General features: G+C 36.4%; 1 protein-coding gene across 4 annotated transcripts in view; it reads left to right on the forward strand.

Annotated features, from left to right (window-relative positions):
* The first annotated feature begins 11,951 nt into the window (after positions 1 to 11,951).
* The window catches only part of LOC149537905 (methyltransferase), a 243,251-nt gene continuing 238,760 nt past the window's right edge, over positions 11,952 to 16,442 (forward strand). For 3 of the 4 annotated variants that reach the window (XM_089799318.1, XM_089799319.1, XM_089799320.1), the window contains exons 1-3: positions 11,952 to 12,111; positions 12,193 to 12,275; positions 12,364 to 12,510. In XM_089799318.1, the coding sequence (XP_089655444.1) occupies positions 12,213 to 12,275; positions 12,364 to 12,510 (210 nt within the window). In that variant the 5' untranslated portion in view covers positions 11,952 to 12,111; positions 12,193 to 12,212. The remainder of the gene's footprint in view (positions 12,112 to 12,192; positions 12,276 to 12,363; positions 12,511 to 16,442) is intronic. The other variant, XM_089799317.1, reaches the window with a different exon arrangement.

Here is a 16,442-nt window from a genome sequence, read left to right on the forward strand (position 1 = left end):
ATCGAGACACAAAAATATACTAATTGTGAATCAAAATTCCATAGAGATGGTCAGGGTTCTCCTGCACTAGGTTGTCTCAACTTCCTCTCTAAAAGTAGTGGGTAATGCTAATCAGACTAAATCCTGAAGTGGTGCATTAAGACCCTTACAAAAATTATGACTAATCAATTTCTCATCCTTCATATACTCGACATAGGGAAGGAGCTTGAGAAACCTACACTCATATTGTGCTACTATAAGACCCCTCTATTGAAGCTCATGAAAAGTCTCTAACTATCTCTCTCTAAAATGCTTTGAGAGGTACTTGTCCCTAAATATTCTTAGAATTGATTCCCATGTGAGTGTGTCAACATTCACCTCACCTAATGCCTCCTCTTGCTACCACTAGATAGAGGTAGAGTCTCAGAGAATATGGATTACAATTTGCAACTTCAGATTGCTCCTATTAGGACATAATCTAAAGCATCGCTACAAAATCTATAACCATGCCTCTACTCTTACACCATCTGTAACTCCCTTGAATATGGCAGGTTGGAGTCAAATCAACTCCCTAATCTCATTTCTTGTGTCTTTAGGAGCTATCTCCACTATGCATGCTACAGGGTCGAGATGTGGTGATATCTGGTAAACTAACTCTCCATCATGATCCTCCTGACCCTCAACATGACTGGGTGGAGGACATCTAGTCCTCTCCTTGATCACTTTCCTATGGCTACTTGAAATCTACTACTTTGATTGTGGAGGTGCATGTGGTAATCACTGCTGAACCATTCCAATCAAGTTACAAAGTGCATTCAGAATATCTTGATTAGGGTTGAGAGGTGGTTTAGGTGGGGGTACATGGTCCCATTCATAAACCTCAACCTCCTTCTTTGCCTCAATAGTTGTTAAACGAGAAGCTCTAGGAGCCCTACCTCCTCGACCACCTTACATACCCCGTCCGTCCCGACCATTCCAATTAATTGAATATCTTGTTATTATAACTCTTCCTTTTATTTAGATAAATATTTAATAATTCTAATGTTATGTGATTGATCTAAATATCATAATTAAACCTTTTACCAAATAAATAACATAGTCAAATCCACATAAGCAAAGCCATTCAAAACCCAAACTCAAACAACACACACAAAGATAAACTCACGGGTTTAAAAAGGAGCAGAGAGTCAGATACGAGTCCTCTTTGTAGGACAAGTATTTAGGCTATGGGTGGGATTAGAACTGATCATTATCTTCCCATTCTTACCATTGACTTATTGTGCTAAGGCATGCTCACCTTGACAATTCAGGGAAGTTGATGCCTCAGTACCTATAACCTACATAAAAGGACGAGCATGTACATGTGCATATATATAACTAAACTAGATAGACAATGGCATGGAGTGATACATCATGTAGATCCTAACTAGAATGTGACTATGACTCCCTCCCTTAACCACATTAGACACGTTAGATATAAAAGTAAAACAAACACGCACACCATATGCATGCAAGTATGGGGAATTACCATAATGAATCACGAGTCAACTCATCAAATGCTTAGATATAACAATGTATTACTATGAATGTAAAAAAATCATCATTAAAGACATATCATTTGACATTGTTATGAAAGTAATCACATTCACTAACTAAGAATCGTTAAAGCAACATTAACATGTAAGTAATCATAATTATTAGACAACACGTGCAATATAATTAACTATGTAATCATAAATGACATTTTGAAGTCATGAAATAGCATCATACATCTCTGAAACTAACACATGTATGAAATAGGCCTAAAAGAATTCAACATATATAATATAGAGTAAACTAAGGGTGGGCATTACACATACCTAGCCAATGGCATCCCTGTATAGGCAACGTGTCTTATTTAATTAAAATAATAAATCCCTTGGTTAATTGGTAAATTGATAGATTCATTATGCATTTATGACTAGACCAGTGAAGTATCTATGCATTTAGGAATTCGTAGTGGTCACAAAAGTTATTAAGTTACTGTGTCTTCATGTAAATTAAATTTTATATTTGATTTAAATTATTTTATATTACAAACAAATTTATTGTAGTTGAGTTCCATTTAATTGGAATTACTTTATTTATTTGGGGTTGAAAGGTTATTTGGTTTTATTATGTTATTTTATTTTCATTTATATTTCACTTTGTTTAAAAAGTGTGTATATGGCCCAAAAGTGAAAAAAGACTTCACTTCACTTTTGAATTAGGAATTTTGGAGCAAAATAATCCAAATCCTTTGTGAGAATTTTAGGTATTATTTTGCTATGGGAGCTATGCTCGTGGGATTGACGGGAGAGTAGACTCATTGGATTCATAGCAGAAAGCTCCTCCTTTGCCAAGCATTTCAAAGCTATTGGCATCTCTATTATTTTGTGGCGCCTATTACCATTTTAGCCCATTGGGCTGTGAGGTGGGGCCTTACCATTTTAATAGTTTGGGCTCATTTTCATTTCCACTTTTTATTGCTTTATAGTTGGAGGATGAGAACTAGTTTCCCCCTTCATTTTCATAAGTGAATTTGGCCTAATTGGCCAAAAATGAGTAATTAAGGGTTTTTGTATGTTTTAAATAAGAAGTTTTTACTATTATGCTAACTATTTTTGTCTACACAATTGGAATTTTGTTTTTATTAGATTTTTGGAGGCTTTACCCACATTTGGGAAAAATATTTTAATTTCGTCAATTTTTTTAGCAATCTTTACATTGCCTCATTTTGCATGCCACCCAGCTTTCTTAGGTATTTATTGGCATTGACATTGATCATGGATTTGAAATAGATTCTAGGTTTCCAAATTAACCATGGTTTTACTTTGTTTGCATTGGGATTCATGTTGAATTTGTAATCCTGACCATATGCTTGCCTGAGTGTACTTTTGCACTTGGTGTTTCTTGTGTTCTCAGCTAACCCTTGTTTAGCATTGATTTAGTGTGGATGGGTGTGCCCACACATGAGCACATGCACGTTCATATGAAAAGATCTCTTGAGATTTGAACCCCCAAATTTAGGTTGGTTGAGAGATTGTTCATTTGGGGTTGGGTTGGGAATTGCATTTGCTACATGCACTCATCATTGGATGAGCATCAGTATGTAGAGTAGACGTGTGAAGTGGATTCTCTAGCGTACCTCAGCCCAAAAGTAGCCAACAAGGTAGCTTGAAGAGGTTTTAAGCAATTGGAAACCAATTAATAACTTGGGCCATAAAACATGTAAGTAAAATATAAATTAAGTGTCAGGCCTCCTGAGGGAGGGTGTTACCACACCAATTATTGGGCCTCCCAAGGGGAGCATGTTACCATGCCAAATTTATCTTAGGCTTCCAGATGCCAATAAACTACACTCTACTAGAGTCCCTACATAGTTATCTTGTATAGTGTCTGACCAAGACGTATTGTATTTCATTGTCTCATGATCTTGGTTTCAATCCCTTGTTCTGCTTGGTGGGAGTGTTAGCCTTAGATTATTGTACTTTATGTTTGAGGTCAGACCACTATCTCTATCATCATAGTGGAAGTGGGGCTATGGGTTACACATATTTGGGAGGCATAACTACCTATATCATTGTTGGGGACCAACATATAGAGTTGGTCTTCTTCAAGTTAGTTTTGGGGCTTGATGCTTCACATGGATTCTCTATGGTGTTAAGAGTATGTATCTTATCATTTATGATATTTGATATCATGTCTTGAGATAATATCTTATGGTTCCTCATTACTTTCCATTGTGATGTTGCTTATGTTCATGTTTTGCTTATGATACTATGGTTTAGATGGATAGATGCTCTCACTTCTTCATTCTACTATGTTAGGGTTATTTGATCTCTTTATGCTTTTGAGTGATCATTCCTCAACCTTGGTGGTTTTGGTACTCTTTGATGTGGAGGTTCTAAACCTACTTTGCCTCTTAATTGGTCAATTGGCCTTATGTTCTAAACTTGGTTGATATGTGTTCAACATTGTGCGATATTGGTAAAGTATTGCACTATAGTAGTGAAGAGTGTCATAATTTATTGGTAAAGTATTGTATTGCTACTACAAGTTTTATCGTATGATATTGGTAAAGTATCGTATAGGTACTATATGTTTTATCATACAATACTAGTAAAGTATTGTACTGAGTCTTGTGGAAGACCTGCTCGACCAAACAATGAGTACTTTCTAATTTGTCCAGTGTGTTCTAGAAGGTGTTTTGGATACCCTTTTTGGAGTTCTTGCTTCCTTACTTATACTAATATGTGTGTGTGTGTGTGTGTGTGTGTGTGTGTGTGTGTGTGTGTGTGTGTGTGTGTGTGTGTGTGTGTGTGTGTGTGTGTGTGTGTGTGTGTGTGCGTGTGTGTGTGTGTGTGTGTGTGTGTGTGCGTGTGTGTGTGTGTGTGTGTGTGTGTGTGTGTGCGTGTGCGTGTTGTTGACAACTATAGCATTGTTCATGGGGTATGATTTCTAGATCACCCTAAAATCTATGGAATGTGGCTTTATGTCTCTTTTGCACACATAAGTACATATGCTAAATCTCATATATATGGATAACACATGTACATGTTTCTAAATGCTCTATGGGTATAAGTGACATCTCTCCATCTTGAGGAAATCCTCTATAGGTATTAGTGATACTTCTCCATCCCAAGGAAATACACCTTTTTTGTTTGTTGCTAAATCACTCATAGGGTAACACACACATTTACACTCTATAGTGATACCAAGAAATGTATCTACATGTGGACACATACACACATACACATGCATGCACAAGCCATCGATAGGCACACAGGATTGACTACCAGGCACACAAACCCGCTAGACCATTTCATCCTGGTTTTTGTTTTTTATTATTAGGATTGACTATCAGGTACACAAGGTTGTTAGACCATTCAATCCTTTCTCTTTGTGATTCACATTTAAGGCACACAAACCTTACGAGGCTAGATAATCTCTCTCTCTCTCTCTCTCTCTCTCTCTCTCTCTCTCTCTCTCTCTCTCTCTCTCTCTCTCTCTCTCTCTCTCTCTCTCTCTCTCTCTCTCTCTCTCTCTCTCTCTCTCTCTCTCTCTCTCTCTCTCTCTCTCTTTGTGCTTTCAAATTGGTGAGATAAAATCATAAGGGATGTAGTAATTTGTGATGCTATTACATTTCGTGCGTGATCCTTTATGTTTTGTAGTAGCCTTCCAAATATGATATTAGTGGATGAGGCATTTCTTCTACTAAGGTCTCTTTCACTAATTGAATTGGGTTTTAGTATTTCATTTTTATTTTATTTTTGTTTTCTTTTTATTTTCTTTGGCTTTATTTTGCTTTGTTTTCGTGCTCTTATGCATGGGAATGGAGTTCAGACCCTAGGTTTGGGGGCTTGTGTCCTCAAACTTAGTCATTTTTTCTACCTCAACGTGACATTGTTTGTCCTTCCTTTACTGAGAGTATGACTTGCCTCATACTCCCGCTAAAGTGGGGGTTAAATTTATCATCTTAAATGGACACACTTCATTTTGAGACCTTGTAGCCCTCCTTAGCATGGTTTTAGTCTATTTTCCTCCTCTCCCATTCCATTTCATTCTTGTTCGTCATCTCTTTTTCTGACATGGTCTTCTAGGTGTCTCTTTTCTACCCTTTTGACCATATCTCCTAATTAATTTGTTAGCTTCTAGTTTCACTTGCACCTCCTTCTGAACCTTTTTGAGGCCTACTTGTTCCCTCCACTATGACTAGGTCAACTTGGTCAACCTATCCTAGACAAGGTCAACCCTAGGTCAACCTAGTTTGGGACTAGGTCAACTAGGTCGACGTAGTCCCCGATGGTTGTAGAGTTTGGCGCCTGAAAGTTCTCAAGTTTTCAAATTGATTTAATTAACTCTCTAGTCGCCTTGAGTTGTTTTCTCACTCAAAAACTAGTATAAAAGAGTGATTAGGGGCTTCATTTTCATATCTCATGCTCTCAATCATATCTCATATTCTCAAGTTATCTCATCCACGAGCAAGGATTCAAGTCTAGGCATCTCCTTCTTGCATCAAGCTTCTTCCTTCAAGGTGGTAGTGGATTTTGGCTCTGAGGAGAAGATCCAACATTCCAATACATTTAAGTTCTTCTAGTATTCATCCATGGAATGTTACATACATTCCCTTGCATGAAGTTTTGACTTCTTTTGATTTCTTCATGGTTTCTTTGAGTCAAGGCTATTACTCTTACATAGTCGATCACAGATCAAATGCAATTTAATCCCCAAAGTTAATTGTATCTTTCATTTGATATTATTCACATCTAATACATGCAAGCATTTCCTTTATCAAATATATTTCAATTTATATTTAATTCCTTAACCTAGAGCTTGATTAAGGCAAGCCCTCATCAACCCAACAACAAAAACCATTCATTTAGTATGTGTAGGAGTAGGATAACAAGATTTTGCATGTAGATATGGAAATAACTCTTTGAATTTTTTTTTGGAAAAGCCGGTTCAATTTTGTTACAGTGTCATTAAACTATGTCAAATATGTAGAAAGATGTCCTTTATCCAGGTCAACCCAGACCTTTCTGTCTTCTTGTCGAATGATTTCTAGGTTTTGTTCCTTTTGTCATTTCATTCGGTAATCCATAGTTAGATATTAAAAAAAAGCTCATATCCATGACTTTCAAAGCTAAAATACATCTTCCTCTATGCATTTCAAGGTGAGTCTTTTATATTTTATTTCCTTTCATACATTTATCGTAGATTTATATATTAATTGGGCTAATTATATACACATGGCATCTAGATCTACATTATTTAAGAAATTGGTTCAATTTTATGCACACATCATCCTATAAGGGCCAAAGAGTGTATTTCTGTATATTGTGTTCCCCTTTATAATTCAAATTGGGTATTGGTGCCCTTCTTCCTTTGGGTTCTAACTAATCTAATTTGGATCATAAGTGGAATCATATTAGGGATTTCCCATCTTTTCCTCTCACACATATTTGAATGGCTTAGTGGTCTGGATAAGCAAAGACCTACAACCCTATTAAAGTGTGTCCCTTTTCCCCCTGAACACTTAGTAGAAAAAATATGATAGGCTAGTGGCTATATCCTCTACAGTATAAAATCTCTAAAATAGTAGTCCTAGATTTCTCCATCTAAAAGGAAGAGAGTGATAATTTTTATAACCTCTCAAGTATAGCCTCCATTCTACATCTTCTATAATTCAAAGTAAACAATCCATTGGTGGGTTTCACTTTTACTACCTTCACAAATCAATATTATTCATTATAAATTTTATTGGAGGATCAAGTCGAGGAGTATATCTCCTCTTATCTTCCAAACATGAGACTACAATTAAGTATCTTATAAAGATCCATGGAAAAAAAGGTGTAAGAGAGAATAAAAAATATTATATGTGAGCAAACGAAGTATTTGACCATGGAATCAATTAGATGATAACATTAGTAAAAAATAAGTTCTCACAAAATTTATAGTTTGTGGATACGAAAGAGATAAAAGACTTGCTAGAAATCCACCATAGTGGGACAAGCTTGTAGAGGTCACATAAGAAATCCATAACCCCACAACTATCTTGAGCTCTAATGCATTAATAATGTTTTCTAGCCAAAATTTTAGATTCCTTGTTGAGAATACCGTTGATAGAAAACTTAGTAACCTGAATAAAGATCGCATTAACATAGTAAGAACTAATCTACTCTCAAATAGCCTTTTTCCTAGGTATTCCAGTCAACCCTCTTACATTCCATGATAGGAAAACCATTTTTAAGATATGAAGAGTAGTGTGAGTTAATTATCTTTATAGATCCAAACTCCACTAATGTCTCACCAACTAGCCTCACCTATTCTTAATGCTTCTTCTTGTCAACCTTTATAAACTTTCTAGAAGCCCCTTTTTTTCAGATATTTTAGGTGAAATCCCAACATGGGTATGGTAACCTTACTTTTACTACCACTGTGTACGCATTTCTTCTTATTGGACCCAAAGCCAATGAGGTTTGGACCATCATTTATTTTAGTGGATCCACTTGAACCCAATTCTCCTAAGATCTCCATAGGCATATTAGTATCCATTTGAGCACCTAAAACTTCCTCCCATGAACCACCTTGAGTGTTGTTAATTTTTACCCCCACTAGACACTTATATATCCAAAAGTTGTTGACTATTAGGTGTATTTGTAATATCTCAATCAAATTGATCTAGATCATCCAAAGGATCTAGGTGGTTCTCTTTTGACCTCTATTCTTATCATGGTTCTAAATTGAATAGATTTCTTCTTGTATCCTATAATGGGATCCTTCTTTTTTTCCTTCTTGGGAGTTTGTTTTAATAGACCCACTTCTAGAAACCTCCACAAGTATAAATTTAAGGTACATCCATTGTATATATCCATATTTATGACATAATCAACATTGAAATTATAGAGTTTCATAGTCAAGATATTGAATCCATGAGTTTGGACCTAGCTAAATCTTTATAGAACTAGGTAAAGGGTTTTCTCAAATAAGTTTCTACGTAAACATGAGTATAAGTAATTCCCTTTATGTCCATAGTTTGTTCTAAATAGCCCACTATCTTGCCAAGCCAAGCTGCAACAAAACTAAAAATATTATTTCTCCAATATTATCAAGAAAACCATGCAAGCCTCACCCAAAATACAACCCTTGACAAAAGAACTCCAATAGTGTGGAATCCAACATGCATGGGTTGATGAATAAACCATTTTGATTAAAAAATTAAGGACCCCCTTTGAATGTCGTATTTGTGTCTATCATGAAAAAAAACACAAAAAAACTAGTTATTAGAAGCCAAAACCAATTCCATTTCCCCTCCAGATTCTACATGCAATGAGTCCACGACTCTAAGAAAGGTAGTGACACTTGAATCCCAATAAACTTACATATTAGAACATGATTAACTAGACAATACCTATCTTCCTCAAAAAATTAGGCTTAATCACTAAAATAAGAATATTGTCGCTCATTGCAACACGACCATTTACCTTTGAAGGTCTAATATCCCCACTTTTGGAGGGAATTTTTCCCATCCGATAACTACTAGCACCGAAGAACAAAATTTCATGTATGATTGGTGAGGAGCCACTTTTGATCACAACACTTATGTAATGCATGCTCATCCCTCTATACGAACCTGCTTATATAGCCATGCAAAGTTGATCTAAGAAAAATAAAAGAAAAGATGAATAATCCTAATACCCACAACTAAAATCACTCATATGGGCAAATCATAGAAACCTATCTTCCTCAATAGAATCAAGCTTAGTCACCAAATTAAACATGTTGTCACTCTTTGTAAAACAACCATTCCCCTTCCAAGGTCTAATAACCCCAATTTGGGAATGAATTTATCCCATCCCTTAACTATTGGCACCAGAGAATAAAATCTCATGTATGATTGGTGAGGTCCACTTTCAATTGCAATACCATGTAGTGCATGTTCATCTGTCTACAAGAACCTCTTCGTATAGCCATTCAAAGTTGATATTTGAACAAAGTGAGAAACAATGACTAAGCCCAATACCCAAAACTAAAATCACCCATATGGAAAAAAAAACATAAAAATGTAGTTCCTCATAGCATCCAAAGCTCCAAAATATTGTACCAAAACAAATTCTCTACACCTTCAAAAAAATGTAGAACCACAAATACGATGCATAAAAAATTTGGTCCATAAAAACCAAAGGTAAAGAATAAATGAGCCTCCAACCCTCAGACATCCCCTACAAATGCTCCATGCTAAGCTCTTCATACACTTAATAATTAGTAGAAGTAGGAGCCAGGGAACAAGTGCGGTAGCCAAAACAAGCTTCACAAAACATCATCATCCAACTATTTAGTTTAGGAGTATTCATTTGAGTATCCATTTTGAATTAAATTTGTTCTATTTTACTTTAGAACTATTTTTTTCATCCATGGAAAGTTTTGGAATTATATTATCAAACAGAGAACTATAAGAACTCTAAAATAAAAAAGCCCCAAAATATGACCTTAAAATGTCATAATTCATGATTTACCCCTAGTTCCTCCCTTAATCTAAGATCATTAGATCATATCAAATGAATCCCTTTTTTTTTTTTTTTTTTTTTCATTTTTTCCCCCCTACGTAGTGTTAACCATCTTCCACCTTGACAACATCTTTTTGCCATTTTGAAGAATTATCCTAGGAAATCATTACCATACAAGTCAAGATTCTCAAATCTAGCTGATTTTGACCTTCCACTAGCAAAGATTCCTCCTCCTTTTCTCAATACCCCATCAATTCTTTTTCCTCCCTATCTTGTGACATTATGGATCCATTTTTGTGTTTCAACTCCTTATCACAACCAACATCACCAACATTAAGACTATTCACTATTGGTTACTCACTTGATCAAGATCCCTAGTGAACTATTGCAATGCTTCCTTGTTCAAAGCACGAAAGTAGCTCTTCTATCTCTATCCTTTTTCTCCACCGTATAATTGAGGGGAGTAAATTCGTCCCATCAGGACACTATCTTAGCTATTTTTGTCTGGCACATTGAGCAACTATATGCTCTATTTGAAAGCATCTTTTACATCTAAAGGGTACCACCCATAGTCCAAGGGTTGCACCCAACAACCTTTGAAAGTCTTGAATTTTATCTCTTCAAGGAGCCCTTCAAACATATGCATCTTCACCAAAATTTGAGAAAAGCTCAAGTGAAGAAGGTTTGAAGATCATCAAGAAGCTTCCTAAAGAGTTTTTTATATCCTCAAAGAAACTTTCAAACCAAAAATATAAGGGAAGGTTAGGAAGTCTCACCCAGAGAGAAACCCTATCAAAGACTTCAGTAGAAGGATACAAGTTGGATACCATGGTTTCAACATCAATGAATACTTTTCCTTGAATAACTCTAGTGATATTTAAAGTAAAATATTATTCATATCCTAAAATTAAAGAAACATTCAAAACCCTCTAGCCACTGGATAGATTTGCACCTACTCATCCAAAACAGGCTCTTAAATATATGTGATCCACTTATGAAGGTCATTCAAACTTAGCCAAAGACCCCTGAATAGTATAATCAATCCAAGCCCCGAGAAGATTCTAACATTAAGCTCCAATTCATTCTCCACATCATCACATCATTCTTTAAATCCACAATCAGAGCTTTGATTGTGAGTGGTTGAACATCACCCATCATCACTTCTTCCCATCACTAGTACCTTAAGGTTTGCTTGGTAGGAAATAGTGGTACTGGAGAGAAGTTAGGATTGCACCCTATGGCAACAAGCTCAATGTAATTTGTCTTCCGCACTGAACAACCCTTATTAGAGAAATGCTATTTCTAATGCACATTTTCTAGAATTCCACTTGTATGGGGACTAGTGCTGCTGCTGCTAATGCCCTAATCCATTACTCCCATGATCTGCCATCACATTCTTCCTTTCTAGTTGCACACCAAAATATTTCTTTCCCAACACACAATTGATTCAAATTTGTTGAGGTCCCCACTCCTCACAAACAACTTTGTGGCGCCCTTGTAGAAGTCTGTATTATTGAAAAACTCAAGGAGAAACAATTTCATCACTCCTATTCAACATAGAAACAAATATTATAACTATTTTATTTAAGGTAATACATGCAATCATTAGTATTATGTGATAGTCCCCATCTACTAGCACCATAATAAATTATTTCAATATTAATTATTATAATTAAAGAATTATTTTATTTAGATTAATACATATCACATAACTAATTTTAGTTTAAAATATTTTTATTTAAGTTAATATATGTTAATATAAATGTTAGGTAATTATTGTTAAAGAATAAATTAAATATCATTTATTTTGATATAAATCTAAGATTAAAAAATAGATTAAATTTGTATAATAATTTTTTTAATCAGCTACTGTAGAACCTTTTGGTCCAATTACTTGGTTAAATTTAAGATGGACAATATAGACCTCAACTGCAGTGCAGGTGACAAATTTTGAATATGCTTAAAAAAGTTGAAATACAGAAATTGCGGCCGGTATCATAGATTATGCTTACGCTGCTCAACGTTAAAATATTTTTTCTTACGAAGGAAGACGACCGTACACAAAACTGAATAAAATCCACTCTTCCCGTCTACGAGCAAGCAGGTATGTAATCATTGTTTTCATTTATAAATTACCACATCTTGAAAATTTAGGATACAAGTTTAGTTACCGAAATCTTCCCAGGAATTCACTGTGGGGATTCGATGCTTTACTCAGTATCTTCCCATTCTACATTTGGGCATTTCCTCAATATTTTTGGGCACCAGGTAAACATTTTCAGATCCACGAGAAGCATTTTTCCCTTAGCTACATAATTGTTTGGAACTGATTATATGCCATATTTTTCATCCACAGGGCATTAAGAAAAAGATACCGCACCCCGCACTGGCGAACAATGTTTCTGTTCACAGGACAATTTCAGTGAGCGCTTCAACATCGTCTGCAAACAGAGCAAGAGGGGGTCTTCCTCGTTTCTACTCCGAACAGCTTCCCGCTTCCAAGGTAACAACATTGCAATCTGTCAGTACGTTTGTTTCTTTAAGAGTATATGTCAGAAACATTATCTCCATTCTTATCTTGCAAGTACTTCAGCGCATTGCACCATGTGAGACATCGATTTTTCTTTTGTTTGGTGGAGTAGGATTGCTCTTAATGATGCCTATCTGAAATCGCGATGTAAGCATTTTTAATAATTGTTTTGATCAATTTTAGGTGAGATTGCGGGACCTTTAATGAACCATCTGTAAACATGTGAGTCTCCTAAACATAAGGTTATGCTCAAATGCAACTCCTAACCCTTACACCACTACCTTGCCCCATGCAGGTTCACCTTGTTACAATGAGGATATCTTAACCTGGGTCATGCTGTTAAGAGTGTTCCATGATCATCACAGCTCAGCCCCTTGGATATCTTGTTTCGCTAACTTAAAAAAATTTGCTGTAGTGGAGCATTAAAAAGATGCCTTGCGCTTGGTGCTGGTTGATTATGAACATTCGAATTTGCTTTGGGTGTTTTACAAATTCTTAGTCTCTTGGCATCTCGTGATGAAGTTCAGAGTACCGTGCGAATGATTTGCTGTAATCAAACTGAACTTTGAAGAAATTTCTAGTTTCTATTTGGTGGCCGGCCACTCTTTAGGGTTGTTGTCAAACTTCAAAGCCTCAACGTGCTCTGTTAGTTAGCCTTGGATTAGGAGAGAGATTTTTATTAAGCTTTATGTTGTTGTTTAAGACTGTTACCCTGCTAGGTTTTGTAACATTTGAATGGAAACAACTGTGATATCCTGATAGTAAGTTGCATCCTCTCTATGGATGTCGACATTGTTGATATTTAAAGATAGTTCTCTTTCTTTAGTCCATCAACAAGCGTAGTTCCTTTTTTTGAGATACCCGTTGGAAGCTTCACTTAACTCTTGCTCATGAAGGTAAAATTGTATAGTGGTCAAAGAGGACGTATACTGGTAGCATGCTTGGGTCATTTGGATCACCCTCACATTCTTGCAGAACTAAGTTGGCTATTTATGGTGAACATTATTTTTAATATGTTGAAGGATTATGTTAGACTTCTTCCCTTTTATCTCACATACACACGGTTCTAAGCGTGCTGAGGTTCAAACCCGCATTGTGTGCATGGTGATGCCTTGTGTCAATCATTCAACTATCAGCTGAAGAATTTTTGAGCATTTATTTCAAATTGTTGGTGTCACCGTTGCCTACCTTGACTTATTTGGCAACTTAATTTCATGAGGAAGGAAATTTTTTGTTTACTTGAGAATATGTTCCACCCATATTTGCATGAAATGCAATGTTCCATATCTGTTTCATGTTTTAGAGTTGGAACAAAGCCTCAACGTGCTTTGTTAGTTAGCCTTGGATTAGGAGAGATATTTTTATTAAGCTTTATGTTGTTGTTTAAGACTGTTACCCTGCTAGGTTTTGTAGCATTTGAATGGAAACAACAGTGATATCCTGATAGTAAGTTGCATCCTCTCTATGGATGTCAACATTGTTGATATTTAAAGATAGTTCTCTTTCTTTAGTCCATCAACAAGCCTAGTTTCTTTTTCTGAGATACCCGTTGGGAGCTTCACTTAACTCTTGCTCATGAAGGTAAAATTGTATAGTGGTCAAAGAGGACGTATACTGGTAGCATGCTTGGGTCATTTGCATCACCCTCGCATTCTTGCAGAACTAAGTTGGCTATTTATGGTGAACATTATTTTTAATATGTTGAAGGGTTATGGTAGACTTCTTCCCTTTTATCTCACATACACAGGGTTCTAAGCGTGCTGAGGTTCAAACCTGCATTGTGTGCATGGTGATGCCTTGTGTCAATCATTCAACTATCAGCTGAAGAATTTTTGAGCATTTATTTCAAATTGTTGGTGTCACCGTTGCCTACCTTGACTTATTTGGCAACTTAATTTCATGAGGAAGGAAATTCCTTGTTTACTTGAGAATATGTTCCACCCATAGTTGCATGAAATGCAATGTTCCATATCTGTTTCATGTTTCATTTTTGAATGTCAATGGACCAAAACACATATACAATGCGTACAGCAGTCATTCACAGATATTGGCATGTTTTGGGTAGGAACAGCACTGAGGTTCAATGGGCCCCTAGAAACAGGTATGTTGCAAACCCATTTCCCTCCAAACTCTATGTGTCCATGCCAAGAGTATCCTCAAGTTTTTTGAAACCTTTAAAAAGCATTTTGGAGTCAGGGCTAGGCACAACTTTGTTTTTATTTTTTCTATCATCTGGCATTCAGGATGGCAGCAGAGTACAACAGATCAATCGTTCTTTTTAAATCATCCTATTCACAAATTCTTTAGGAAGTGTTGTTTCTGTTTTTATTGATCGATTATTTTATTGAAAATAAAGTAGTCAAACTGAAACCTGAGTTACACAATCATCATAACATCCACAAATTCTCTGACTACAGATACCTCTGACTCAAGAATATAAAGTTTCTCTGAAGACCCCTTCTACAAAGCCGAACCCACCATTCCTATATTTATATCTAGTCACAGAGCTCCCTTACCCGTTTCTGCCAGACGGTAGTATACCATTTTAACTGCATCAGCATATACCATCCCGTGCCAGATCCACAGTTTGCATCCTCTATATTGGCCTATGTAGGATCGCCATATTGGCTCAACTCCAGAAGAAAATTCAGCATCATAAGAGGCCCTTCGTTACCTTCTCTCTTACAGGGATGCCCGCTAGCTGAAAGACATTCTGGGCATGTTTCCCATGGCTGACAGTCCCTCCCTCCTCAAACACTGCAGAGGCTGCAATCTGTTATTACTGCTACACTAATATAGAATAATCCGCTGCTGCCTGATACTAGATCTGACTGGGCTTGTGTTCATCATCCAACTCTACAGATCAGCTAATTTTACTGTGGCAGAGTCCTCCCCCTTATGCTACATCCTGCTTCTGTACTGCACACATAACCCTTAGCAGGCCTTTCTGTGTTTCAATCATATATACCTCATTTGTAAAAAACTAACACCAGAGAAACCTATGCCAAATTCCGTGATTTCAACATCTCGCAGGCTGTCACTCATTGCCTTGAGCCATAATACTGCTTCACTACTTACTCTGTTTCATGCAATCTGCACCCTAAGTATTAACCTCACCCGCTTAACCTAAGTACAGTCGGTTGATGATTGATTTAAATCCAATTTCCTGAAGTCCTCCAAGTGCCATTCATTCTCACTGTTGAATGTTAACGCCCACTTGGATAAGGTGTCTGCTTGTCTATTGGCCTCTCTATAGACATGGTTAATCTTGAAATCTGTCATTGTTTCTAACTCTATCTTGATCTGTTCCACAATGGATTGAAGATGCCATGATTCAGAATAGCCTCTTGTGACTGCTTGAAGCACAATCATTGAGTCCCCTTCATAATGGATGTGATCATAGCCCATTTCCTTTCCAATTTTCAGTGCAAATAGTGCCGCTCTCAATGCTGTTACATTGTTTGATCCATGCACAGTTATTTTAGCACCATATGCTAGTGTTTACCCATCATCATTTCTAACAATCATCCCTACACCTGATAACTGCAATGCCGAGCTTTAAGCTTCATCAAAGTTACATTTCACCCACTCCTTCCCTGGTTTTTGCCATTTTGCCTCCACTTTGAGTTCTGAGCTACAAGGGCCTTGGTACTGTCCTGCATTCTTGATTCTATTCCTGGCCACCCCTTCTGAACTTGTTGATCCTATTTGGTGTAAGGAGCACCGTTCTGTGGTCTATCTATTGCTGATCCAACAAACTCCTCGATTGCCCTATTAATTCAAACTTGTCTATCAATAGGTTCCTTCTGGTCTAAAGATAATAAATATACACCTATTGCGCTCCTTCATATTTCCCATATTATAAGTGATAGGCATAAGATCCACAGACCTGAGAGCACAAATTT

Source organism: Cupressus sempervirens, chromosome 9, assembly GCF_028749045.1.
Source record: "Cupressus sempervirens isolate cs-2001-9-10 chromosome 9, ASM2874904v1, whole genome shotgun sequence".
In the NCBI taxonomy this organism is placed as follows: Eukaryota; Viridiplantae; Streptophyta; class Pinopsida; order Cupressales; family Cupressaceae; genus Cupressus; species Cupressus sempervirens.